This window comes from Epinephelus moara, chromosome 11 (assembly GCF_006386435.1).
Source record: "Epinephelus moara isolate mb chromosome 11, YSFRI_EMoa_1.0, whole genome shotgun sequence".
NCBI lineage: Eukaryota > Metazoa > Chordata > Actinopteri > Perciformes > Serranidae > Epinephelus > Epinephelus moara.
In genome coordinates, this window is record NC_065516.1 from 30,844,260 (window position 1) to 30,870,743 (window position 26,484).

General features: G+C 42.5%; 1 protein-coding gene across 3 annotated transcripts in view; it reads right to left on the reverse strand.

Annotated features, from left to right (window-relative positions):
* mkxa (mohawk homeobox a) overlaps window positions 1-26,003 on the reverse strand; it is a 29,896-nt gene extending 3,893 nt beyond the window's left edge. Inside the window, exons 1-5 of one of the 3 annotated variants that reach the window (XM_050057018.1) lie at window positions 25,894-26,003; window positions 24,286-24,558; window positions 21,675-21,834; window positions 18,852-19,005; window positions 12,832-13,194 (exon numbers count right to left, since the gene is read on the reverse strand). In XM_050057018.1, the coding sequence (XP_049912975.1) occupies window positions 12,832-13,194; window positions 18,852-19,005; window positions 21,675-21,834; window positions 24,286-24,461 (853 nt within the window). In that variant the 5' untranslated portion in view covers window positions 24,462-24,558; window positions 25,894-26,003. Of the gene's footprint in view, window positions 1-12,831; window positions 13,195-18,779; window positions 19,006-21,674; window positions 21,835-24,285; window positions 24,804-25,893 lie in introns of those variants that run through there. The other 2 variants (XM_050057016.1, XM_050057017.1) reach the window with 2 other exon arrangements.
* Window positions 26,004-26,484: the final 481 nt, after the last annotated feature.

Here is a 26,484-nt window from a genome sequence, read left to right on the forward strand (position 1 = left end):
CTGAGGGTTAAATGAGATGATTGTTACCACTGTCATATGTGAGACTCATCTAACCGTCAGCGACAAACAACTGTTATTCTTGGTGGTAGTTTGAATGATTGATGCATGATTCTTGCAGTGTGTGTTGTCGCTTTGGATAAAAGCATCAGCTAAAGAAATGTAAAGTAAATATAACAGACTTTGAGAAGACTGTCTCAACTCGAAGTCCACTAACTAGCTTTTTATGGAGCCCTGACGAGCTACTACTGCCTGTTATTACAAAAACCAAAGTTCCATACTTAGATCACGTGAAGACGACTGAGCCAACTCCATCTGCTGATGCAGACCGTGACGTCGTTCAAAGTTAAAGAAAAATCTAGAATGAGTAAGTTAAAGTGTAAGTTTGATTTGGCCCCTAGTTTCCCATGTTTTTGTGTCTAAGTGACTAATGGAGACAACAGTTTTTAAACTGGTCCAGTATGAAGCGAGACCACGGCGAAACAGGCTGCGATGTAACCACTCAGGGCCGTGTTCGCACCATCTGCGTATGAGGACTGGAGCTGACTCTGAGTTATGCCAGTCGAACAAAACAAAAGCCATATCATATCATATCATATCATATTAAGTTGCTGTGAGCTTTAAATTCACAACTTCCAACAAGTTAAATCGTACTATTTATTTAAATGGAGCCTGGTGTGTGTGGCAATACTGATTGTAAAGCTGTTTCTGGTTGAACAAAAATAATCTTAATGTTGTCAGACACTTGGAATAGCAATCTGAGCCTGTCAGTGCAAAAATAAACACATTAAGTGGAAGTAAATTGAAGGACCAAACATGCCCAGAGTGGTTACATTGCATTCTGTTTCTCCAACACATCCTCACTCCGACCTCGTCACACATATTGATGTTTGGTCACAGACTTTCCACGTCCACATATGACGTGCGAGGTACCCTGGGTGTGTTGGTTGTTGACGTTCTGGGACGCCATGTCAACTTCAGCCTGTTACATGCATTGTCTGTTTTCAAAATACACTTCTGTCTCGCATGTTGAAATAAACGCACTACGTCGGTACAACACTTCCTTCAGCAACAAATGCACATGGTTATGTTTTGCCAACACATGCTCATGGTCGGGATTAGGCAACAAAGGCACGCGGTTGGGTTTAGAAAAAAAGAACAGGGTTTGGTTTAACAATCATACGGGAAGCGAACACCAGCCTCCCGTGTAAAGTTAGGTTGTTGTTGGACCCATCTGCTACCCCTTCTGCCCACCTTTCACGTTAACTTTCGTTGTTATCCCGCTGCGTATCCTCCTGATGCCACCAGGTGCCATAAAACAATAACTGGAACCGGCCACGTATCATGCCCATGTGAAAGAATGCCTTTTTTCGTCTGTGTCTGACACCTGAAGTCACTGACCAAGCCGCAGTTTTCGACAACTTCCAAGTGAGACTGTGTTGGTTTCTTGCTCAAAGCTGGACAAGTGTCAAAAACTGTTGTTCCAATAGTAACTTAGACACAAGACGTAGGAAAATACCAAACTTATTCTTTTAGGTTATTTTGTCAACGTTAAAAAAAAAAGTAAAAAAGAAAAGTCTGAACCACTTTTTTACAGGTTACCCTGTTTAAAGTGTTAATGAGTTGTAATTTGTTTTATTAATGATTACCTAATTTAAACCTTTTAGATCTATTAGCAATAATAACTTCAGTGTTGCCAGGCTGTGAAATATCTAATTGATGATGAGTAAGTTATTATTGCTGATAAACTATCAAGTCTATACTTACTCATGTTAATAAAGTCATGAATAAAGTTGTCAACAAGTATAAATATTACTATATTCTATTGATAAAATCCACCAAGACTGCAGTTATAAATGTTATCAGAAATACTACACTGGATAAATCCCAGGCTGGAGTCTTTTTAAACAGCTGGCAACTCAATAGTTGTTCTCAAAAATAGCCAAAATAACTGATCTAGAAAATATGTATTAACAATTATAAAAGCAATTCATTTTACCTAATAAACTCTCTGTAAAGGAAGCCTGGACTTAAAAAGTGGAATCAAGCAGTTGTGTGTCAGCGTGCAGGAGGTGAAATGCGTTTACTTTGACCAGAATGAGAAGATTATTCCACCACTGGAGAAAGACAGATAGCTGGAAACACACACACACACACACACACACACACACACACACACCCAAACTCAATTGTTGAAGTAAGGAAATGAGCTAAGCCGATTTCCTCTAAAGCACCTGATGAGAACCAGAGTGGCGTTGCAGACTCGACAATCTGCTCGCTGCTGACCTGTGTAACCACAGAACAGGTCAGCATGAGAACAGATCATCATGTCCTCATGCGGCTCCTTTGATTTCTCAGTTGGGCTAGTCGATGTCTAAGAGGTCTGAGGATGAGTCAGGGCTTACTGTCACCACAGGAGAGTCATAACTCTGCACTGGACAGAAAATGTTTCATCCTGCAGCCGCACTTTACCTCCAGCAACGCCTGCGTCATGAAGCTTACCGGATATAAAGTTACATTCAAGTCACTGAATGTGCAGACATGCGAGTTCTTGGACCGCTTTCTTTTTGCCGAGTGTTTTTGGTTCCAACCAAAAAGGAAATGACGAACGCTTCAGGCGACTTATGGCGACGTCCACTGATGCTATCTTTGATTTGACACCAGCCCAAGCCACAGAGCCTTGAGCATGAGGTGCGACACAGAGCTCTCAGATCTATTTCTTTAATGATCTGTGCTTTTTTATAATGTCAAGAAGAGTCTGTAAATGAAGTTAGAGATGCCTTGGCACTGCTGCCTCACACTCTGCCAACGGTACTTTTATATTAGCCCTCGAGCCATTCTCCCCCCTCCCTGTTTCTGTCTCTACGGGTGGCGAAGGAGTCTGAGTCTGAGACTGCAAAGAACCAAACTGTCAATTCCACTCACTGAGCCAAAGACATCATACACGGCGTGAATTTAATGCCTTCTCCTTTTGCCCTGACAACACTTTCATCACTTAAAAAATATTGAATAATTAGCTCTTACGCTATTAAATAGAACATACACACGGTGACAGAGCCAGACAGATACTGAGCTGCTGCCCAAAAGTGACTCTCCCATCCGCTGCCTTTCTTTTTCTGTGTTGCTTTTTTTCCATGTCTGCCCGGCAGATGACACACTGCTGTGTGTGTATGCGTGTGTGTGTGTGTGTGTGTGTGTGTGTGTGGCTGCGGTCGGGGCAGATAACCAAGATCCAGCAATGAGGATTACGCTTTGTGTCTTCTTGCTAGATGGAGAAATAATAACAGTGTTTCAGATGTTAAAGCACTGCCAGGTTGTCATTGTGTTTACGAGTGCCAGTAAACAGAGTGTAATCAGGGCCCCCGTAAATCAGCCAAAATGAGGAGAGCGTCTCGACGAAGAAGTAAATACATTGTCATAGCGAGTGTCTTCTCCTGCGTGTGTGTGCGGGGGTGTGCGCGTGGACTGCCAGGGTGTCATGGACAAACAAAAAAAGGAACCAACTGGCTCATCATGAGGAATCAGGGATTGGGATTTGGCGTGACAACAGATGATCGCCTGAAAACGATCATCACAAACGATTGAAGAGAAGACAGCGATAGCATCCGAGGATCTCCGAGCTCATGCTTCAAATGCCGACCTCATGACAACGGAGGAGTAACGACTCCGCTGATGATGAACAGATGAGCCTGTCGTCGCTGCTTCGACACAACAGGTACAAGAGAGACAGAACGGGGCTGACTCTTCCCAGTCGGGCCGTCCCATCACAGGTTTCCCAGTAACATCCTCTGGGGAGGAACGGTTGTTGTTTGCGGTGCACAAAACACACACATTAGGGAAAAAAGAAGAAACCACGAGTAAACATTATTCAGATTTTTAAGTGTTTTCATGTGCCCAAAAATATCCTTTTTTTCGGGAGCTGGAGGCCAAATGATATGTTTGAGCTGCACTCACTGCATCATTATGTTGCAATTCTTCACAGTGGTAGGTTGAATTGCCGTCTCACACTCTTGGGGGATTTCTGTGTGTGCGTGCGTCCCGTGTCCTCTCCATGTCACACCTCTGCTCTCTCATTAAACCTCTCTCTGCTCTCCTCTATCCCGTGGGAACACAATGGCAGCCTATTGTTCTAGACGCGGCTCGGCCTTTAAAATGGAAACAATTTGTGTTTTATACAGACCGGGGCAGTGTGGCTCGGTTTCCCTGACTAGGCAGGCAGCTGTGTTTTCTGAATCTGATGACCCGATTGTGTGTGTGTGTGTGTGTGTGTGTGTGTGTGTGTGTGTGTGTGTGTGTGTAAAAGCCTTGGCGTGCTGATGATTTAAAAACGATCAGGTTTAGAGGGCTCGTTATTCCGTGCTCTCCCAGTTCTATGTTAGGGAGTTGCGTATAAACAGTGTCTGTTCCGATGTTTGTCTGTTAACACTTCTCCGCAGGATGACGGCTAGAATGAACACTGTCTCAGTCTGGTGCTGTCTTCTCTGTTTGTCTCGCACCCAACCTTCTGTTTAGTGGTCGGAAGCCAATATCCCATCTTCCAGTGACAGAGGTTCACCATCAGGGTATTTTTTTTCTTCCTCTCGCTGCCTCTCTGTGTTTTTATCCACCTTTCCATTCACATGAAGCTGAACCGCAGCTTAATGCCAGGATTATACCTCACCTCTGCCAACTCCCAGTCGTTCCCACCGTTGGACCAGCCACACCCTGCAGGACACTTCACAGCCTTTCATATACATCACTGAGGACTCCACATCATCCAGACCGAGTGCAAAAAGACTTAAAGCTCCAGTCCAGGGTGTTTTGGCATTTTTATATTTCATAATTTAGTCATTTCCTGGCAGTGTTGATGAGCCACACTGTTAGCCAAATATTTTTTGACAAATAACTTTTTTTCAATACAATTCTGTGCTCAAAGTTAGAAAGAGAAGGCTGCTGGAAGATGGTGTATGACTAAAGTAGAAGCTGTGGGTCGTACGTCATCCTAGTTTGTGCAGGTGCACTGTCACGCCTCGTTGCGCCTGAGTGGCAAAGCTGTCACTGTGAGCTAGCTTGGGTACGGATTTTTTAGGGCTGTCGGTTAATCGCATGATTGTCCACAGTTAACTCGTTATTAAACGCAAACTAATTGCACATTTTTATCTGTTTTAAATGAACCTTAAAGGGATATTTTAGCTTTGACACAATGTGATGTCCAACTTTACACTTGGAAACGTTAACTAAACATCTCCTGTTTTTTTTAAGCAGCTCAATTTACTCGGTCTCTAACTCAATTTACATCGACAGTAAATGCAAATAACTTTGGTCTTGCCGAGAGAATCATGTGGCCGAGCTTTGAAGCTGAGCTTGCCGTTCAAAAGGCGCCTTTCTTTATCCATCTCTGCTCACACAGGTTTGTTTCTGCCTACTATCCATAGTGTTGCTGCTGCATCGCTTCCTGATTTCTGACATGGGTGGGCCGAGGGTCAAAATTACAGAAGGTACGTGCACTAATCGCGCATCAAAAAAACTAGTGCTGTTAAAAGGAATTTGTGTTAACTTGTTATTAACGCGTTCCTTTGACAGCCCCGGTATTTTTATTATATTTTGGCAGCATTAAAGACAATGTGCTGCCGAATCTTTCTACTGGCTACATCTGTAGTGCAAAATACGGCGCAGGGTTGTGAGAGTCACAGGCAAAATAAGACAATTAACTTTTTGGGTTTATGTGGAATCACTCCCAACCCATCAAATACTGAAGCTTGGGCAGTGACCCTCAGTGACCTTTAGCGGCGGTGCAAGACGCACCAGGCAGCAGCATTTTCTGATACTCCAAAGGTTTAAACACTTGCTAAAGGCGGATGAAAGCAGCACAAGAAAAGTGACATCACTCTAGGTTTTAGAGGGTTAAGAGAAGCCTATGTCATGTGATGTTATGTGAGGCTCTTATTTTGATGCATGAGCATGTCTTAACTGTAAAACATTGGTGGGAGCATCTGTGCATATTTGTTTCTAGCCTGAGTTTAAGGGTCAGTTCACTCAAATTTCTACCATACCCCTAGTAATATGTAGCCACTCAGATAGTTTAGTTACCTCCCTGTCCTCCACCTTTACCACTGAGATGACTGGGATTGTGGTGCTCACGGCATTGAAAGCATGGCATCTGCCAAAAAAAAATTAACTTGCTTTCTAGAAACAATGTCCCTTTGCTCTGTTACAAAGCCTGCCACAAGATTTAATTTTCATTTTTCCACAGTGCATCATTTTAAATAGCATTTCACTGCAAAATTCGATTTTCATATCACATTCTGAAATGTGCCAAAACAGGAGAAAAAACAGGAAATATCTACAATAAATCCGCCGTAATGACTCGTCTGCACGGAAAGGTTATCACATGCAATACTTCAGGGAACTGCAAGAGATAAAAAAAACACAGCATGATGTCATGTGTGTTTGTTCCTACAAAAATAATTCAGGCCAACGTACATATGGAAGAAACCATTTAGCATACTCTATATTAAAAGTTCAATAGGTTACTGCAAATCTGCACAGTAACCTCAAAACTGATGATTTAATTTCTTTCAAAACATGAGAATACACCATTCAAAATTAAGTTTTAAAATGTTCCCAATTTCAACTAGTCTTCTACCAGAGAAAACAGCTGGCAGTAAGGTCTCTGGATAATCCAGCATAACGGGGACATGGGGTTTTGGAAAGACATCTTGCTGTAGAGTTTTAATATGAAAATTTTAAATACTCCGAGGAGCACAAATAAAATTCAAATCACCTCAGTCAGTGGCAGACGTTTCAGAGGCGGATATTAAAAGTAAAACTAGAAAATCTACATGGCCAGACACCACTTGGTGTAAGTGCAAAAATATGAACAAACTATGAGAAATATGAACGTGAGCTTTACCCTGGCCTCAGTTTAAATGTCATTTCAGTCCAACCCTTAAATCCAAGTCCTATTCCGAAAACAGCCCCTTAATAAAGCGAGGCCTGGTCAGCTGTCCTCACTCCGACAGATTTCCCTCTTCTCCATATCTTTGTGAGAAGGAATACAACCACACACACACACACACACACACACTCTCATTTCTTCCAACCACGGTCTCTGTGTCTCTTAGTCACTGCCACCGCGCTGTCTTTCTTCTCCCAACAGGCCGCTGCTGGAGAAACTCAACTCTAGATCTGGATGGAACAAGTGCCTCCCTCTCCCTCCTCTCATCCCTTCCACACTGATTCCTAAAGCCCAACCTGAACCCAGTGAGTCTTGGCGAAAGCCGCTGTCTTGGAACAACATCCCCAACCCCCTCCTCTCTCTGTCTTCCCTTTCTCCTTTCCTATGAAACTGTGGAAAGAGCAAATCGTAGCCAGTCTATCCACATCTCTGGATTCCTAAGATGAGGAGTCCTCATCCATCACTGTCTGGGAGTGGCTCATTGTCACAGAGCCGCCCCGCGTCGAGCATTGTCTTTCCTGTTGCTCTGCGGCCGACAGTAAATTACACCACCGTTCATCAGTCAGCAAACTTGACATCGGAGTCTTTAATCAGACACAACAGCCACCATCCCTCAACAACGCTGCTGTATAAATCATCACAGTGGGGTTTCTCTTCGGAGAGGAAACACGAGAGACATTAATGGTATAGGAAATCCAGTTAAGTGTATCTTATTAGTCAGAAAAACCGTGATAGAAATCTCTTTTTATCAGGAACAACCATCACATCTTTCTACCTCAAGACAAGAAATCCAAACAGTCTTTTTTTTTTCCACATTAAGATTACTTTTCTTCCATTCACCTGGACGACTCCAGAGCTCCTTAAGTGCCACTAAACTCTCCAGGATTCAATAACTGTCTGGCGCTCACTGTGACCTAATTCTAAAAAGGCCCTTAGGATCTCAGCGGCTGCCGTCAAACACTGGTGTTTTCGTTGAACGTATTTCTAAGAAAACTACATGTTGAACGGCACGTGACCGAGAAGTAAGTCACGCTAGTGCTTTAAAATAAAGGCGAGGTGATTTTTACGACCAAGAATCTCTGATTGATGCAGTACGTAATAAACAGCAGTAAAAGACAGAAAGACAAATTTTATTTTTTAGCCATAGCAGACAGATTTGTGCTCCCTTTGGAATTATTTTAGTAAGTTTGGGAATCCCTTATCTTTTCATTCAGCCGCATCATCAGGTCAGTGCAAAAATGATTCCCTTAGCTGTATTTTGTGTGTAGTTCTAATTAGCAAAGAGGCTATCAAACCGCTAGCATGCTTAATCAAGTTTTAGGTTGAAAACAAAAGCCTCAGTTTTTCACTGTTGTCATGCATGCAGAGCGCAGAATTTATTTATTTATTTTACAGGATCTGGTTTGTGCAAATTGTGTTTTTGGCGAAATTTTGAATGAGACAGCTCAAATAAAATGATTCGATAAAATATCAGTATCTTAAATTTTACATTTGATTGTGTTTCTTGAAGGAAGGCGCTCGTCGCACATGATTTGTTCAAGGACTGTCGGAAAATTAAAAAATCTGACGACAACTTCTGCTCACAATTTCTGGCTATGATGAATGGTGGAATTTTGGTGGTTTCTATTAAAAGAAAACATGCCTTTAAAACCTGCCAGTGAATTTAGGGGTTCAGAGGGTATTTAAAATATATATAAAAGTTTTATGTCCCTCCCCTGAGCCAAAATAAAAAACATAAATCCCTCCCCAGTGCTTAAAATTTTTGGGAAAATGCCTCCCCTGTGATGCACCACCCCGTCCCCTCTCATAAATAACAAACAGTCCCTAAATATAAGTATTTGGGCATTAACATTCAAAGTACATTAGCATGCATTAGCATTTAGCTATTACTGCTGTACAGGGCCCTCTTAAAATACTTTTTAGCTGCACTAGAAGCATGATTTTTTAATGTAGCGCCACCATGAGTTTACATTTGTGGTTCTGAGTGAAGTGTTTTGACAACTATCAGATGGATTGCAATTAAATTTGGTACACATAGTTTGCCCTTGTGAAGCACTTTGTGACCTTTGTCTGCGAAAAGCACTTTATAAATAAATTTTACTGACTTACTTACATTCATGTGCCCCATCAAATCATCTTTAATAACTTTGATGATCCTCTGATTTTTCATGTGGCGCCATCATAAGATCAGAATGTGTCCAATAAAATGACACAATTCTCATGTGCACATTGTGTTTAGTGCTAATTAGCAAATGTTAGCATCCCAAACTAAGAGGGTAAATATTATCTGTTAAACATCAGCATGTTAGCATTTTCATTCGGAGCACTCCAGCATGCCAACATCAGCATTTAGCTCACAGAGCCACTCTGCTGCGGACTCAGAAAAATGTCCATTATCTTAATTCAATAAATGCACTCTCGAAAGAGGCACATGAAAATCAAATTATTGGAAACTTGCTGGTGGCCACTGACTCGCTCTCAGCTATCGGTACTTTTCCACATCAATAGAAGCGTTGGCAAGCGCTCTACGTTCACCATCAGGCTCCTGTACTCAGCTGTAACCAGAGTCCATAAAGGAGAGAACCTGAGAAAATGTACCAGTGTCAACCTCGTGTAAAATGTCTGACCGAGATCTCTCCGTCTCCGTCCGCAGAAACGTTGGGAGCTATTTGGCGTATAATGATCTATATGATATCGGACGGGGCGAAATCTGGTACGTGGGGAGAAGAAAAACATTGAGCCAGATTCCTGCCATTTAATATCCCATTAAAGGGTAATTTGGCATGAAACCCCTGGCATGTGTGATGGAATTCTACTGCTCCTTGTGTTCAATGAAATTCCCCACAGGCTTTGGCCTGTAGGTGTGTGTGCATGTGGGTGTTTGTACTGGATGTGTGTGTGTGCTTGTATGAGGCCTGTGAGTGGTACATGACTGTGTGTGTGTGTGTGTGTGCAAGTGTGTTAGCCCTTTCAAGCCAGCAGAAGTGTAGTTTTCCACTGGGGTAAATCTACACTCTCCATCTCCTGCCACGTCTGACTGCCCTCTGTAGTCACAGATAACACTGTGGGCTCAGGCTGCGGCCACAACAGCCAAACAGCCCATTAATGGACTTTTAGCCAATGGGATGATGGTTGCCAGGCACACCACTTCTGCTTTGACCAATCCAAACGGCTTTGCAGGAATGGATTTGTCAAAAGAATGTGCCAAGAGACACCGTTTGTGCTCTTTCTCTCAACTTGAAATTCTTTTCCTCCCTACTTACTGAAAATGTCAGACATTTTGTCATTGTCCACAGAGGGGGGAACATTCAGAGCTTAAATCTGATTTATTCTCTCTTTTTTTCCTCTGTTTTACTATATAAGTTGCGATTCATGTGAAATATGCTACTCAGGGAAACATTTTTCTCTTATTATAAAAACACAAAAGTATTTGTAAAAGAGGAATGCATTCACTACAAAAATATCTGGAATGTGCAGCCACAGGAGAGAAAACTACCGAGGAAATGATGCAAACCCGAGCTTAAAATCATTCCTCTCTGCCTCCCTCTTTCATTTGCTCTGTCTGCGTCGGCGAGATCAGATGTGGAATTAAAATTTCATTTTCTCGACCTCTCTTTTGTTTCGTTTGTTCAACTGGGCGATCGCATCGCAGAGGGCCCCAGCAGGTGTTCGGTCCCATGAGTCAACACCGCCTCAGAGAACTTTCCATGTGTGGACTCAAAAGCTTCTCTTGCATGTAACAGAGTAACACTTCTGTAAAAGTGCCAGAGCCCGAGAAATCCAAGAGGGAGACGTCAGCGCCAAGAAATTATATTAACCATAGAGATAAAATAGTTACTCTCTATTAAAAACAGCAGGCCAGCCAGGTGAATTAATCCTTTTTTGGGGATTTCTCTTATTAAAATCTGGTAGAGAGGGAGTTATAAGTCTCACTTGGTCTATCCATCTCTTTCGCTCTTTCTCCATCTGTGAGTCCCAGCAGGTGCCTCAATGTGAAAAAGCCCGATGCTCGTTCAGGTCACAGGGTTTCAAGTTCTTCGATCAGGAGGACTGTAACCGTCGCCGCCGCTGATGCATTTCATACAAACCCCACACCCGCCCCCACCCTCCTTCACGCTCAGATAATATGAAACACATTTGTCCTGAAGAGGAGCTCCGAATGAAACACAATAAAATCTGCTCTTCCCCGCACAAAGCCCCCATCCTCCTCCTCCGTCACTCCATCACCTACACCTTCAAATCCGCCCCCCTCCCGGCCCTATCCATGCTCAACAGAAAGTGAAAACATCACTATTGGTTGTGAACAAAGACCCAGTGTTCTCAGCTGAAGGAGGACTTGGACAGATCTGACCATGATTGTTCGCAGCTTAGACGAGTTGTGAGCTGAAGAAAGAGTTTTGTGATTTGCAAGGTCGTGACACTACATTCACAATTAGGCGGAGATCAGCGTCAATTACATCACTGTAAAACATTTTAATCTGGTTCAAGTTAAAAAACACAAGTTTCCCTGCTGCCTGACACAAAGACAACATGTGAAGCTATCAGTTACTTTGCTAACAAACAGGACGCGTCAGGGTTTGTTTCTTCAGTTACAAAAAGTGTCCCTGGAAAGACAGTGCATGCTGGGAATTCTACCATTTAATTATGATGCTTCTCAACATTTCATTCTGCTCATCCACAGCCATTTTATTAGAAAATAAATTTAAAATAAAGATAAACTATTTGTTGATTCCACTAAATTCTTGTACATTTCGCAGTGATTACATCTCATTTATTTCAGTCTACATCTACTTTTTCAAGTTGTGGCATATATTTTTTATCTTTAGTTGGTTGTCATTAATTCTGAAAAAGCTCACAATGTTGAGTCGAGCTCGACGTGCTCTGCAGCACAACAAAGATGCCCTAAATAAAAACACGTGCTTGTAATAAAGTCCGTAAGTCGACATTTTTTTAAGGGATTATTTCCTTCCAGTAGGTGTCAGAACCCAGAAACAGAACACACTGTGCAAAGACACATCCAAGGAAAAAGGCACAATAAAGCTGTGGCGTTTACAAAACCAAAAAAAACCCCACTTCATCTGGTTTTATCTCACTCTGGAATGTGTTTTTCATCCTGCAGAAAAATTAATGACAGAAAATGACCTTTTGTGATAGAAGCAATGTGCGGCTGAAGACGAGAACATCAGCAGCAATAATGTAAACTACCAGCGTCCTGAATCAAGAGATTAAACTTTGTATCACATGACCTAAGACTTTTTGAAGGTATTATTCTCTGCCTATAATAAGAAATGTACGCTCACACACAGAGACACACACGCAGTCTGCCGACACACAAACACACAGCCCATTTGCCTTGTCCCTGCTCTCTCAGCGGGACCTCATGGCAGGATCAAAGGCATGCCAAACAGTAGTCTGAAAGTGAGCATGTTCCACATGGCCTTGTTGTGTCTGGCCTGCTAAAGCCTGGTCAGAGGAGCTGGCTGGGGGGAATTCCTTCTGTGCTCGGCTGCAGTGGGTGAGAGACAGCCAGTCTTCTTGTGTTAGAGTGTGAAGTGACAGTACATGGGCTCCTCTGCAGTGTGTGATATATGTGTGTTGGAGGGTTTTGGACACACTGGACCTCGATTAAATCTATTAGAACTTTGTTTTTTTAAAAGGCTCAGGGCCCTCTCTGCTGCATCTCCATGTCAGGGGTCATAAGAAACACATTCGGTAACACCACACTGAGGAGCAGAGTGAGAGCAAGCAGCCGCAGTGTAATACAGAAATAATGGACCAGCTGCAGGAATTAAAACAAAATGTGCAGATGGAGGGGACAAAAAAAGAACAAAAGTGAAGGATGTCGTGTGTGAGCGAGACTCTTGAAGGGAAAGAATGTAAGAAATGTGGCTCCTTACCAGCCCGATAAACAAAGTTCGCCTCAGCCTCAGAGGAGGACGGCGAGAGCAGCTCGTCGTCGTACTCGTTGGAGCTGAAGGAGCCGGAGTGGTTCCTCTTGCGAGCGTCCATGACGGCGTTGGCCACCATGACGTGGCGCAGCGAGTCGTTCAGGTAGCGGTGCAGCAGGCTGCTCTTGTACTTGGGCGGAGACACGTAGTCCTCGGCCAGTGAGGCGGCCGAGCGCAGCCCCGCGCCCATGCCCATGCCCATACCCATGGCCATGCCCACCATAGAGGAGCCCTCCTTCTTGATCACGCTCTGGTACATGGGCTTGTTGAGCTCCTGGGGTCCGTTCTGTGTCCTCTGAGGGTTGTCTCCGTCTACACCATCAAGGGACAAAATCAGAAAAAATTGGATTTGTTACAGAAATACATTTTTTCAAAGCATTAGAACTATCTTCATTCATTTCACTGCTCACATATTGTCCGGCATACTTCTTCCTGTTTTCATCTTTTTGTGCTTACCTTAAAAAACCTTTGTATCTATATGTCAAATCATGTGTAATTATTTATAGACAGGTGAATGCTTCTATTTACTGATAAGTGTTATAATAATGCTCATTTTAACAGTTAAATTAGCCTCTACAGACACACATTGTATTTATATCAGAACTCTGCTCAGGTTTTAAAATGCTCATTTTTGCACACTGATTAACTTCACATAAGCTTGTAACAGTGACATGTACGGTTTTCTAATTGAAGAAAATCGACGAAGAACCACAAGTCCATATTTTCAAAATTTGAATAATACATTTTTTTTAGTTTTGTTTCGCCTTTACGCCACAATCTTGTAGTTTTTAATGTGTAAAATCCATAATGCAGTTCCCCTCTTTTTATTTATTTTTCTATTCTTTTGCTAAATTCATAAACCCTGATTATTATTATGCAATACATTAACACCAGTGGAGGCCCTTTTAGCCCCACTGTATTTATAAAACAGCACCTAGATATAGTCCAAACTTGTTAGGTTTTAGCCGCCCCAAAAAAGGCCCGCCTGAAAAATCAATATCAGCTTAAGTGTATTTTATTTTGAGAATATTTTCAAGGCTTTACCTTGTCGTCAGACAGCTTTTATCTTAAAGCCACCAGACTCCACTGACAACAACCAGTCATTTCAATAGGGATGCAGATGTTGGATTTTTTTGCTGACAGCAGATATGCCGATATGTCACATCTCATTTGACCGATAACCAATACCAGTATCAATATATCCACTTTTTTCCCCACCTAATTTTAGTGATCATCAAGTCTCTTCTGTAGTGAATTAACATCATATTATACATGCATATTCTCATCGTGACGGCAGATGGAGACATGAAATACAATACTTTTCAATGTGCGTTATATTTATTCATCGTGTAAATTAAGAAAAAACACGTTGACCGATTGTAATAGTTCACTTTAAAGCTGATATCGGCTGATACCAATAACGTGTCGATATTATCGTGTATCCCTCAATTTTACTTAACATAACATGGTAGTTGCTGGTCTACCGCTGCCTCAATTAGTCAGTGTTTCTGGTAAAGCAGGAAAAAATATTCCAAATATATTATAAATTTGACGTAGTGTAATTTTTTTTAGGTGAGTCTTTTTAGGTCCCTAAAATACATTCTGCTACAGCCCCTATCTACATCAGAACATTGTTTAGCTTCCGTGCCAGTAGATTAGTACGTAAAATAAACACAGCTGAAACATCAGATAGGTGGGACAACCCAGTGTAACTACTGTTAGAGCCATTTCTAGCAAGTCCTATTTTCCTATTATTTTTGAGTCACTCTAATGCACCACCTGACCCTGACTAGCATATTGGGAACCTTTAATTAAAGTCAGGTGTGCTGAAGGGAGTGTGGAGCGTGGAAGACACTACAGGGTTACAGTCTTTAACCACTGTGTTTTTGGTTCATCTTAGTTTTTATTGTTTGATGAAGTCGTTTAATACCCCGTTGATTTCAACGTTGTTTTTTGTAAAAGCCTGCTTATTTGGGGATTTTTGTTTTCATTCTTTTGAGCGCGACGGCTAAGACAATCAGTTCGTAGCATCATCTTGCAACTCAACATACATCCTGCAAATCAGTCGACTCTAAAACCAACCGAACCACCTTGGATCATCAAACAGGGGGTAAAGTTAAACCAAAGACAGTGAGTTCATCATATCTCCCTTATGGCGTCTGTGGGCGGCTATTTTTGAATTTATTTGGAAGCTAATAAATAAATAATAATAATAATAATAAAAAACCTATATATCTGTAAATATTACATTTACAGCTGAACAACAGAGAAAAACAAGTTTGCCAAGTTCATGTATCTCTGCAACTGGAATAAACCGCAAGATGTGTAATCGAAGGTGAGTGTTGCTGTTAGCATGACGTCACTGTGATTCGGTCTATACAGTAAAAAGGGATGCCACCTAAATTGAAAATTCCAAAGTGTTATTTCCAAGGCTTTGGAAAGTTCAGTCAATATTTATGAACATGAGCTACATAAACCAGCCAGAAACCAGAGATGTAAGTCTCAAACTTGTGATGTCATCAGGTATAAAGCTGGAGCTGCTCCATAGACAATGATTCTGTGGACCCACAGGATGTTTGTTTTATTTCTTACATCCAAATGAGTTTTATTCTACTGTAGTGTTCTAAGCTACACTTTGAGTTTTACGGTGTGTATGTTTTGTTTTTTCTTCTTTTAGAATTTTTAGTTTTGAGAAGAGGGACTGTCTTCAACCGTGGGAATAGTATGAATTTAGAAAATGGTTGTCGTTCCCCTTTAAGTGCGCACAGCAATCACACACACTCTGGTTTAAATGATTTTCTAACTTCTGTGCGTTGCATGTTCATCCCCACTGACTCACAGTCTGGTTATTCTGAGCTAATCTTGAATCTAAATTCCAGGGCAGGGAGATTTCAACCTGGCGCTCCTGCCCTCCTGTTGGCATCGCCTCAAGAGCAGAAAGCCCAGCCGAGACTTAAGACGCATTACCAAACCATAACGGATGGTAGCCTATTTCCTCTCCATCAAGACCACATTGCCCCTCTATTCCCCTGCAGAAATAAATAATTTCCAGGGCGCTCCGCAGCCCGAAGAGATTGAATTAAAGCAAAGGTCCCTACCTGATGAAAGAAACGGGGGGAAAGATAAAACACCGTACTGAAAAACCAGATATCCTCTGGCAGGAGGGAAATCAGTGAGAAGTTCACTCGAGATACTGTCCCTGCCAAGACTGTAATTTTGTAATTTGGGCAGGTTGGACTTTTGATTCAGTCTGGGCCAAATTAAAATTACAGCTCCCACATATCAGAAACACATGGACGTAGCGGACTTGCTCCCCTTCCTCTGTGCAGTTTGAGGTAGAGTTTAGTGAGTGCTTTGGCGATAATAAATCTGACCACTCATTCTAATCCCATGGCAGTGTCCTTTTACCTCTGGGTCTGCCATCTTTTAAAATGAAACTTCCTTTGCTCACACCTACATGACAGCATGTCCTCTTCAGATCAAGCAAAAAACAGCATTTTCTCCCTCAGATTTTTTTACTGTACGCTATAGAACAAGCAGGACCATTTCAGGACAGTAAGAGGAATGTACGCCGAGTCAGAGGGGTCAGGTCGGGCCCCATAAATAGCCTCTGGAACAAAAGCATAGGCTTACAAACATAATGGAGGGCTTTTTAGTGCATGGGTCAGGAGTGGGAGCAGGCTGCGGATAGCTTCATAACCATAATGTGACAGGGAGAAGAGTCAGGGAGATATACAGAGCCTCCGGTGGTACAGTGGCCTGTGGCGGACACAATGCAAACACCATGCGCACATTCCTCCTTCAGCCACACGCTCAGCCTCTCCTCCTCAAAAAATTTAATTAGAGATCACTGACACCACAGCGCTCTTCCTTTCTGTTCATCCTCTCACTGTGCGAGAATGTATGTTTTATGTATTTTTTTGTTTCCTGACCATGTTTTCAGTGCTGTCAGCGAGTAGAGAACGGCAGTTGCTGTAAATACACGGCTACTCGTTTTCAATTGTAGGCTGGGAGACAGAGGTTGGCTCAGCGGGGTGTCTTAATGACAGCGTGTCGCAGCCCGCCGGCCTCGGCGTCTCTCGGCTGGGTCACACACTCGCCATTTATATACACCCAGAACATGGCTCTGCATAGTATCAGCCCGCTTTAGGACGAGCACGGACGGGGAGATGGCCTGGCCTTTGGCTTCAGTTCATGTCATAATGCTAGATTTCAATTTCGGGGCATAAGAAGTATGATGTAAGGAGATTCTCCCGGTCACTCTGTACAAAGAGCATCAGGTTCACACCAGGGTATGTGACCAGTTTATGAGAGAAGTGCATTTGGATGTTATATCTTTGAGTGATTGTTAATCAGACTGATGGACGGAGCAGGAACGCAAATGGAAAAGTTTTCCACCATGCTTATAAGATGTAGATCTTTATCAAACAAATTAGATGATGGAGATTCAGATGTAGATTGAAGGATGTTAATGTAGCTTTTGCTTTCGTCTAAAGAACCAACCCGTTCTTGTTCCCAGAAGTCTCATTTATAAACACTGCGTACGCACAAAACAAGGCCTGAAAGAGGCGTACGCCACTTTCCATGCAAAAGTTATGATCTATGAAAACAGACTTGATGGGAGAAACTTTGACTCATGCTTACCAACATTTTGGAGACGGGAAATTGGCGACGCAGACGATGAGGTGGAAGCATGATTGTAGAAATTGTTGAATATTCTTGGCGCACATTTTTAGTATGGATCCTACGCATTGTTTTATAAATTGAATACCGACACTTTGTCACGCACCCTGCGTCTGATAATGACACACAGGACACCCTTTAGCGTCTCTATGCAACGCACAGCTAAACACACATTATAACACGTGATTAATGTTGTGAAACGGTCATGATTAGGTTTAGGCAACAAAACTACTTGGTTAGGTTTTAAAAAAGATCTTGATTTAGATTAAAATGGGTTCTGTTACGTAATATAACATAACATTACGTGAGTGATGTCAGTGCACATAGACCGTACACAAATTGCGCAACATTATGTTAAAACATTGACTTTCAGTTTCACGCAGGATACAGACTGCAGTGTCCTGGGTGACAGTTTTGTTTGACCCATACACCACCCTTCCCTCCCTCCCTACATGGAGGTCCTCACTCTTTATACAACGTCACCTGCTCCCAGCGACGAGTATGGCTACGGATGAGTTTACACTGGAATTAGCTGAAAGCTCAGTGCGTCAAATAATGACACTAGAGGCGACTTTGGCATCGATATCTGACGTCAAGCGGCGTGACAAAACGTTGGGATTTGATAACTCCAAACTTCCTAGGTCCTTATTACAATAAACAATAATTAAAGAGGTCAAGGGTCACTAGAGGCCTTGGTATCACCTGAAATAGCCCAGTGCCAAGTCATATCGAAATGTCTCCAGTGAAACCGGTGACAAAAACAGTATGCATTTGTATGATTGTGCTCACAGCTGATCACTACAAGCGTTCGTTGATTTAACACAACATGTGATTGGCCCACTACTGCAGCAGCTACAACACATACAGTCGGTGGTGTGGTGGAGTCAAGTGCAGTGTATTTGATGGAGTTGGCAGTTCAGCATGCTGAGATGCCATCAAAACATTCCAAACAAAGGTATGACTATACTACACATCTGTGGCATCTGGTGGCATTTTATGTAACTGGATAATTCTATTCAGATACTGGGTGACGAATGAAGTAGAAATAAAAGGCATCTATTGAAAGGCTCTTTCGGTATCGGCTCCACTTTAAGGTTTCTGCTTTCGTAACTTCTGAAACAATTCCCAGCCCCGAGGGCCACAGACAAAAATCAAATAACACTGCTGTTTTAGATAAAATGAGAAGTTGCTAAATAAATAAAGAAAATACTGACAGAACAGTTGCCAATTTTTAGTTGCCTCTTGGAAGAGAGATGAGTTGCTGTGAAGTTGCAGTTGAGCCGTACCGTCTGAGCAGCTGTCCTCGCTGCTGACGCTCAGCCTCTCTGCGTTGCCCTGGACATATTTGTTGTAGAGTTTGATCCTGAGCGCCCAGCTCAGGTCTGGCTGCCTCACCGTGTTCTTCAGTCGCCTCCTGGCATTGGCGAACCAGTTGGAGACCTGAGAGAGGAGAAATAGAAGGAAGTGGGAGGACACAGCAAATAGAAACATATGTTATTGTTTGGACTGCAAACACCTCCACATCCATAGCAAAACAAAGACTGGACTATGAAAACGTCTGCTCTCTGCCTGCCATCAGTCTCATTCAGAAAAACCAAGAGGGACTGAGGCAAAAGACAGAACCAGAGTCAGGTTGCAGAGCAGCTCTGAAACAGCTTGAAGAAACATCCCAGACGCTCCAGAGAGACACCCCAGCATGCATCTTTTCTGTATCAACGCCATGTCGAAACATTTAACACCCTCCAAACACCCAACAGCCAGCGAACGCAACGTTTCATTAACTAATGTTCCAACCGAGATCTGCGTCCCCCGTGCTTATTCTGGACTCACAGCCTCCCTCCAATAATACATTTTTTCCAACACTGTCTTCAAGATGCAATAAAAAAGACACTTGAGCCGGCGCTCTTCCTTTCACTGGGAAGGGAGACCATTAGATGTTATACTAGAATAACTTTTCATGCTCAATAGACTTCAAGCGGCTTATGAAGGGGCTGGGACAGGGGCCTTATGCTAGAGTACTTATTTTTCTGATCCCCTCTTCCAGTATCGTGTTTCTCGTTAACTAAGACCATCCCACATCCCTTTGTCTCGAGCCCAGCGCTGTGGCACTCCGGGGGGAAGGCGGCATCTAGTACATGTGGCTTGGCCAGAGGGGAGGGGAGGGGAGGCGAGGTGAGACGAGGCGAGGCGTGGGACGGCTCGCTAATGAGGACTGGAGGAAAGATGGCTGTCAATGGGGTGAGAGAAGAGAGAAGGGATGGCACGCCTGCTCAGATGACACCCAGAGAGATTGAAAAAGGGGGAGCCAAACCAGCTCCTTCACCCGTGGCCTGTCTGTACTGTGTGTACCGTAGAGGAGACGGCATGCAGGCATGGTGATGGAGAGATGGCACCGGCGCTTTAGCACAAACTTTAGAGAAATAATTTACAGTGTTTAGATGGAAAAGAAGGAGGCTGTTTTGCTTAAACATGACAGATTTAGTTGCTCTAAACACCTGGTGCCAGGTGGGTGTTTCCAGGGAAAAATGCACAGGAAGTGATGCGTTCTACATTGCTGGCAGCACTGGTGTGTTTGGATGAAAGAGTGGAAGAACTGGGTAGTTCTTTGCCTCCATAAATGGATAGGCAATAAAAAGAATGCCACCTAGGGCTTCGATTAATAATTATTTTGTTATTGAATAATCTATTGATTTATTTTGAAGAATAAATTCATAATTTGGTCTTTAAAATGTCAGAAAATAGTGAAAAACACACACATGTTCCCAGAACTCAAAGTGACATTTCTAAAATGCTTGTTTAGTCAAAAACCAGAGCATATTTAATTTTTATGTCATTTACAAAGATAAAAAACACTGAAAAAAGCGACATATTCTAGGAAACTAGAATCAAGTTTTTAAATTTTTACTGGATAGATGACCGCAAATCAAAAGACAATAAAAATAACTTGAGTTAAAAAGAAGACGAGAGACCTCCTTTATGTTGGAAAATGTGGTGAAAATAATTCACCTGCCTGTCATCCCCCTCATCCGCTGACCTCTGACACTGCTGCTGGTATTTGGGGGTGTCAGCTTAAACAGTATGCGTGTGTGAGACTGTGAGATTGTGAGTGTGTGTGTGTGTGTGTGTGTGTTCGCAGCCCAGCATCCCGGTGTCCAATACAAAGCATTCCTCTGCACTCTGCTCGCCCTCACCAAAACAAACAGCTCCATCAGGCTCCCAAAATGAGAACCAGATTAAGCACCGTGGCCGGCAGCCCGAAAAAGCCGCCGCAGACTTTCTGAGGCCGTATCAGTGACCTTGTCAGCCAGATGATACTGTACATACACAGCTGCAAGTGCCAGACACAAAACACACTCATATTCACCACTGGGTTTTCCTCTCAGCGGTCAGTTTGTCAGCCACTAAAGTCAAGTTGTCCACTGTGCTCTTGAATTATCGGTAGAGGGAGCAGTAGCATATACGAAACCTGTATTTATGCCTACAGTACACCTTGTGCTTCCCAACCTGTGGGTCTGGGCCATAACAGGGTCTGAGGGTGAATATGAGGATTTGAGAGACAAGCCAAAGAATAGGAGAGAAGCTAATGCATTTCCAGTGCACAAAATTCAGTTGATTTTTTTAATATTTTTTCTCATAAAATTCTGAATATTTTTACTTGTACTTGAAAATCTAAGAAAATAAATCCCTTTCTGGTCATATGACGAGAGTGATCGAGTAGTAGGGTCATAACCACCGACTTATATAACTCCAGATTTTAATATTTACAGCTAGTTTTTCACATTTGAGTGAAATAAAAAAGAATTGCCAATGGCATTTGGACGCAAGTAGAAATAACATCAACCACCACTGCACAAGAGCTGTAAAATAAACAGCTCAAGATGTAAAAACACTTTCTACTCACAGCCTCCTAATTGCCAATGCAAGTCAAAATCCATCTCTTCAGAACTGATTAGACCGAAACCCAACCACAGAAATCAGATTTCACTTTCCCCCCTCGCTGATCACACATCATCCCTGCATGAATACTCAGAAAAACCTCACTTTTCTCACTTCATTTTTTTTTTCCATCATCTCGCCAACAAGTGACAAAGACCGCAAAGTGGACTCACCTGGACCAGAGTCATTTGCGAGCCGAGGGCCAGCAGGATCTTCTCCGTCTTGGTGGGGTAGGGGTTGTCCCGGTGCTTGTAGAGCCACTGCTTGAGCGGCCGCGCCATGTCCTGCAGAGCCTGACGCTTGTGTCGCACTTTACCGCCGCTGGGACGACCCCTGTGGAGCAACAAGTAGAATAATATCAGCAGGATATGTACACTGTAAAATAAAACCTATTACAAGATATTATAATAATGCACAAATAAAACCAGGTTAGACTACGTATAAGGGGACTTGGACATATATGTGACACATTTCTGGGCCTTTTTTCTGTTATTTAAACCAGGACTGTTTGTACTTTTCTGTCCAGCGCATTTATTCATTTATATGTTTTACAAATCACTTTTTTGACTTAAAATTTTGGCAACAAAAAAAAGCAGGATAAAGTCTTTCTCAATATGTGTAAAACAGATGATTTGGCATGCACCTAATCTGGATTTATCAGTAACATGATGTGTTCATTATATCAGGATAAAATGTTGGTAAACAGTCTAACTTTTCTCCTTTTTCAAATTAAAGTAAAATCAGATTTTAGAGCCATGAAAGAGAAACAGGTACATGTTATCTATTAGAGTGAAATAAACAATGCTGTGCAGCTGCAAGTGGAGTCTTGAGTGGACCGGCATGTTGTCTGTATTCGTTAGTCATGACACATAAAGTGAACACTCTATACAGTGTGCAATTTTCTCACCCAGAGCTCTGCAATTAAGCTCAGAGAGGTTGGATTAAAAGAGGGAGACAGAGGAATAGGCAAGAGAGAGTGAAGCAGACAGAGGCAGGGAGAGAGACACACAGCCACTCGCTGTTTATTTTTCACTGCGTGTCCCACAAACCGCCAACACGTTGCAACGAAACAAACAAAAACATTTTGCTCAGGCGCACATTTTTGCCAGATTAACATTTCACACCCAGGAGAAGTGGACGGAGAACAATGTAGCCGGGTCAGAGTCGCAGCCAAGCCATCACACAAGGGACTGACAAAAAAACTGAAATTATACTTCTGGTTTTTGCTTTACAGAAAAAGGGCCGTGACACATGTCCGGAGGGTGCTGTAAAACATCACAGCAGGGATATAAAACGTGAGATTAGAAATGTATATTCTTAAATCCCAAATCAGCAACTCAGTGGTGAGTACGGCTGCTGACAGCTCCTGTACGAGCAGGGATATTATCGAAAATAAAACACCACAAAATATCATGAAATCACAATAAATGTCATATTGAGGAACACAGATACTCTGTGAGCTCCTACAGGAATATTAACATTTTTCATTCAAGTGTGTCTGAAGCAGCCTGATGATTTTCCTGCTCTGTGAAGTCTCACCTTACTCCAGGTTTTATGAACCTGTAGATGTCAGTATGGTGCTGTGCTCCACTTCTCCCTTTATCTCACCAAAAAACTCCACTGACTGCAGATGTAACATATTTTAGTCTAACCTCAAGTCTGCCTGAGGTTCATGTTCTACAAATATTTTCCTTGTAATCTAGATCAGTATGAACATCCGAAAGGACATTTTACTCCGTGTTCTGAACTTTGGGTTAAACACTCGCACACACGCACACACACCTCTGTTTAATAATCTAATGTTCTTCATTAGTACTGATGCTTCCCTTGAGGTGGCACCGTACAGTCACTAAACTCTCTCTTATTATTTAACGTTACTCCTCGTGGAGGCTTCTGAAGGTCACTGCTGCCCATCTGTTCTCTGTCTCTCATATGTACCCGATAAACATGCAAATAACACATAACAAATAACAGAGCTGCTTGATGTTTTCTTACACCTGCTCCCCAGTCGCATAAGAGGAAAACAAAAATAAAATAAGTGTTTAAAAAAAACACTTGGCCTTTCTGTGATTGACTAGACCACACAGAGAGTTGAAGGGCGAATTTATTTATTGGAAACAGATGGGGACTTCTATAACACATGCTACTGAACACGGCTGACCTACTTATTAATTTTAAGATTAGCTGTGAACATCAACACCTAAATGAGGACCAGATTTGGAGACGGTTAAATATTAATTCCCTGATCCATCAGATCCTGTTGCATTAGAGCCACATAAAAAAGTCAGACTGGATAATCAAATCTGGGTTGCAGTCTTGAGATGTTAACTGTAAGTAGTTAAAGTTTTAGACCTATTAAGGCTTTACTTGGGAATATTTTATCCGTGCGTAAATTTCAGATTTCTGGGCGTAAATGCGCAATTTTGTACATCTAAAGAAACTATTTTATCAAACAGAAATCGAGTCAATAGTCAAATATTATCACTCACGAAGGCTCATACACACACATTTATATAAATAACCAATGTAACTCTATAGGAATTTGACCCAAGCAGCCCGATCTGAGCTGATATTTCTTATCCTGTCTTCAGTTTGCGCACAAGGTGGAGAGATAACCACACAGCTCTGATAACAAAACCATCATTGTGCTAACGTATCCTGAGTGAAATCACCGTGAAACAGGAATTCCTCATCAGTAACTCCGGACTCCAGTTAGTCCACATGCTAATAAAAGCCACACATGCTGACCAGCGGCGTTAAACGCCAACAGAATGCTCCACATACCCGCTCCGCCGGTGTCTGATGGCCTGGTTGTCTCTGATGGTCTGGTTGCTGGAGAGGAGGTCTGGATGTTGCCCGTCGATGACTTCTAGATAATTTCTGCTGCTCATTTCCACCTCTTTCGCCTTCTCCTCGAACAGGACCTGGCTGCTCAGCTTGTTAAACACAATGGTGTTCATCTTTGGCCAGATATTCCTCCGATTTCTCTGATGCGCAAAAATTAAAAAGGGAAAAAAAAAGTCTCCTCGGGTTTGTCACAGTGTCCCCGTGTCTCTCCTGTGGAACAAGTGAGGATATTTTACAAAAGAAGTCTTCACATACACTCAACAAACTGCAGTGTGGTCTAAAATGTGACCTTTGGTTGGTGAAAAAAATCCCCTTAAATCAGCAAAAATCATCTCTGGATTAGGATTTAATATTTCTGCTATAAAACGCGCATTTACAGGTTAAACTTAAACGTGACACCTTAACTCCGGTGTGTGTGATTAGGTTACCCTCCACTGTGTGCCTGCTCATACAAATATGCTAGATGAACCAGCCTGCAGACTGTCTTGAGCTGAGGCGGACCGTGCGTAACTGCGCTGTTGTGATGCGTCATTATAAGGTCGCTCTTTGTAAACATTTGCATCTGCGATTCCAAATCATAACAGAGGATTTATGTAAAGCCTAAAAGTCCAAACATCCGTGAGCTATCAGTTTTTGGAGAGAAGCAAACACACAAAAAAAATATCAGGAAATATGATTTTAATGATTATGAGTGCAGACAGGTCCATTATGGATCATATGGGTAAACTCTTTTTATTTTACCTGCGCGTAATAACGCCGCGCTGCAGTAAAACCATAATCTCAACTGTTTATTCTTTTGCTCAGCTTCAGTCCTGATTTTTCTGAGAACAAGTGACATAATTCCACTCAATTCTATTTAATACAGTTTCACTTTATTTTCAACAAACAACTATGGAGAACATATAATTTGCTACAGTAAAACTACAGTACAGACTCCGCGGTTTGGTTGTAAAAACTTGATTTGTGTGTTTTTATAAATAAAGTGTTTTAAAAATTCCAGAGCATCTTGAATATTTCTGTCCAGCCTCTTTTGCACTGCGGTCGCGCGTCGCTATAAACCCTGAATGGTTTATTTTGGTTGGTGCTCTCCCTTTTTTTAATGCAAAACAAACATCCCTGCAAGCTCCAGAAAAGTGACATTTTGTTTTTCTTTTCACTTTGAGTTTAGGATTTCTCTGGACAGGCTGAATATTGGATCTGTCACGGGGAGAGACGCACAGTGATGTGGTGCCATCAGTGCCCTGCTGCCAAATATGAAGCCAACAGGACCATGTAGTGATGAAATAAACAAAAAACATACCAGCGGTGGGTTTAGGATTCATATTTATATTATATATTATGTGTTAATAAGACTCTAGAAGACGCCAGAATAAAGAGCAGTGTGAACTCAAACCTGCCCATTCAAAGTTGAGCAAAGTGTGTTTATCCTTCCCTACATCCCTGGTTCCTAATCTCAATAAACTGAGCACCATGTCCAAGCTGATCCTGTCGGTCCCTTCCTAAAGCAGTCCTCAGTGTGTCAGTGAGTGTGTCTCGGTCAGTTACCTGTCCCGGGCCCCTCCTGCGTCTCTCTGCTGTGTAGAACAATAATCCTGTTTCCAGTCGCCCATTCCCTGCTCACATGTTCCCGTCCTGAGATCCTGAGCTCAAACCACACGGACCGCCGTCTCCTCCTCCGCTTTATCCAGCGGCCTGAGCCGCGCCGCCCGGGACTCTGAATATCTCACCCTGCTCATGTTTCCTAGTACACAGCCTGAGCCTGCGAACATACTGTGGATGGTTTACGCCGGTTCTGGGGCCGAGGCCAGCGGAGGGGAGGAGAGGGAGGGAGGCATCACGCTGTAAAAAGTAGGCTCCTTAAATCATTGAATCCATGGTGGAGTCTGAAAATGTTGCTTGAAACCAATGTGCCCAGCTGACATGGGAAAACATCTCCTCCTCGCAGAGCTGATGCTAGTTACAGTTTCTTAATAATTTATCATGTTTTTCCTTGTTTCAAGCCTTGGTGCAACTTTCTAACAAGGCATCCCACATAAAGATTTATTAAGTTAAAGTATCCAGTCACTAATGGCTTCATTAACTGTTAATACAACAACAACAACTCATGTCTTATAGATCAGTTACAAGCCATTGAAG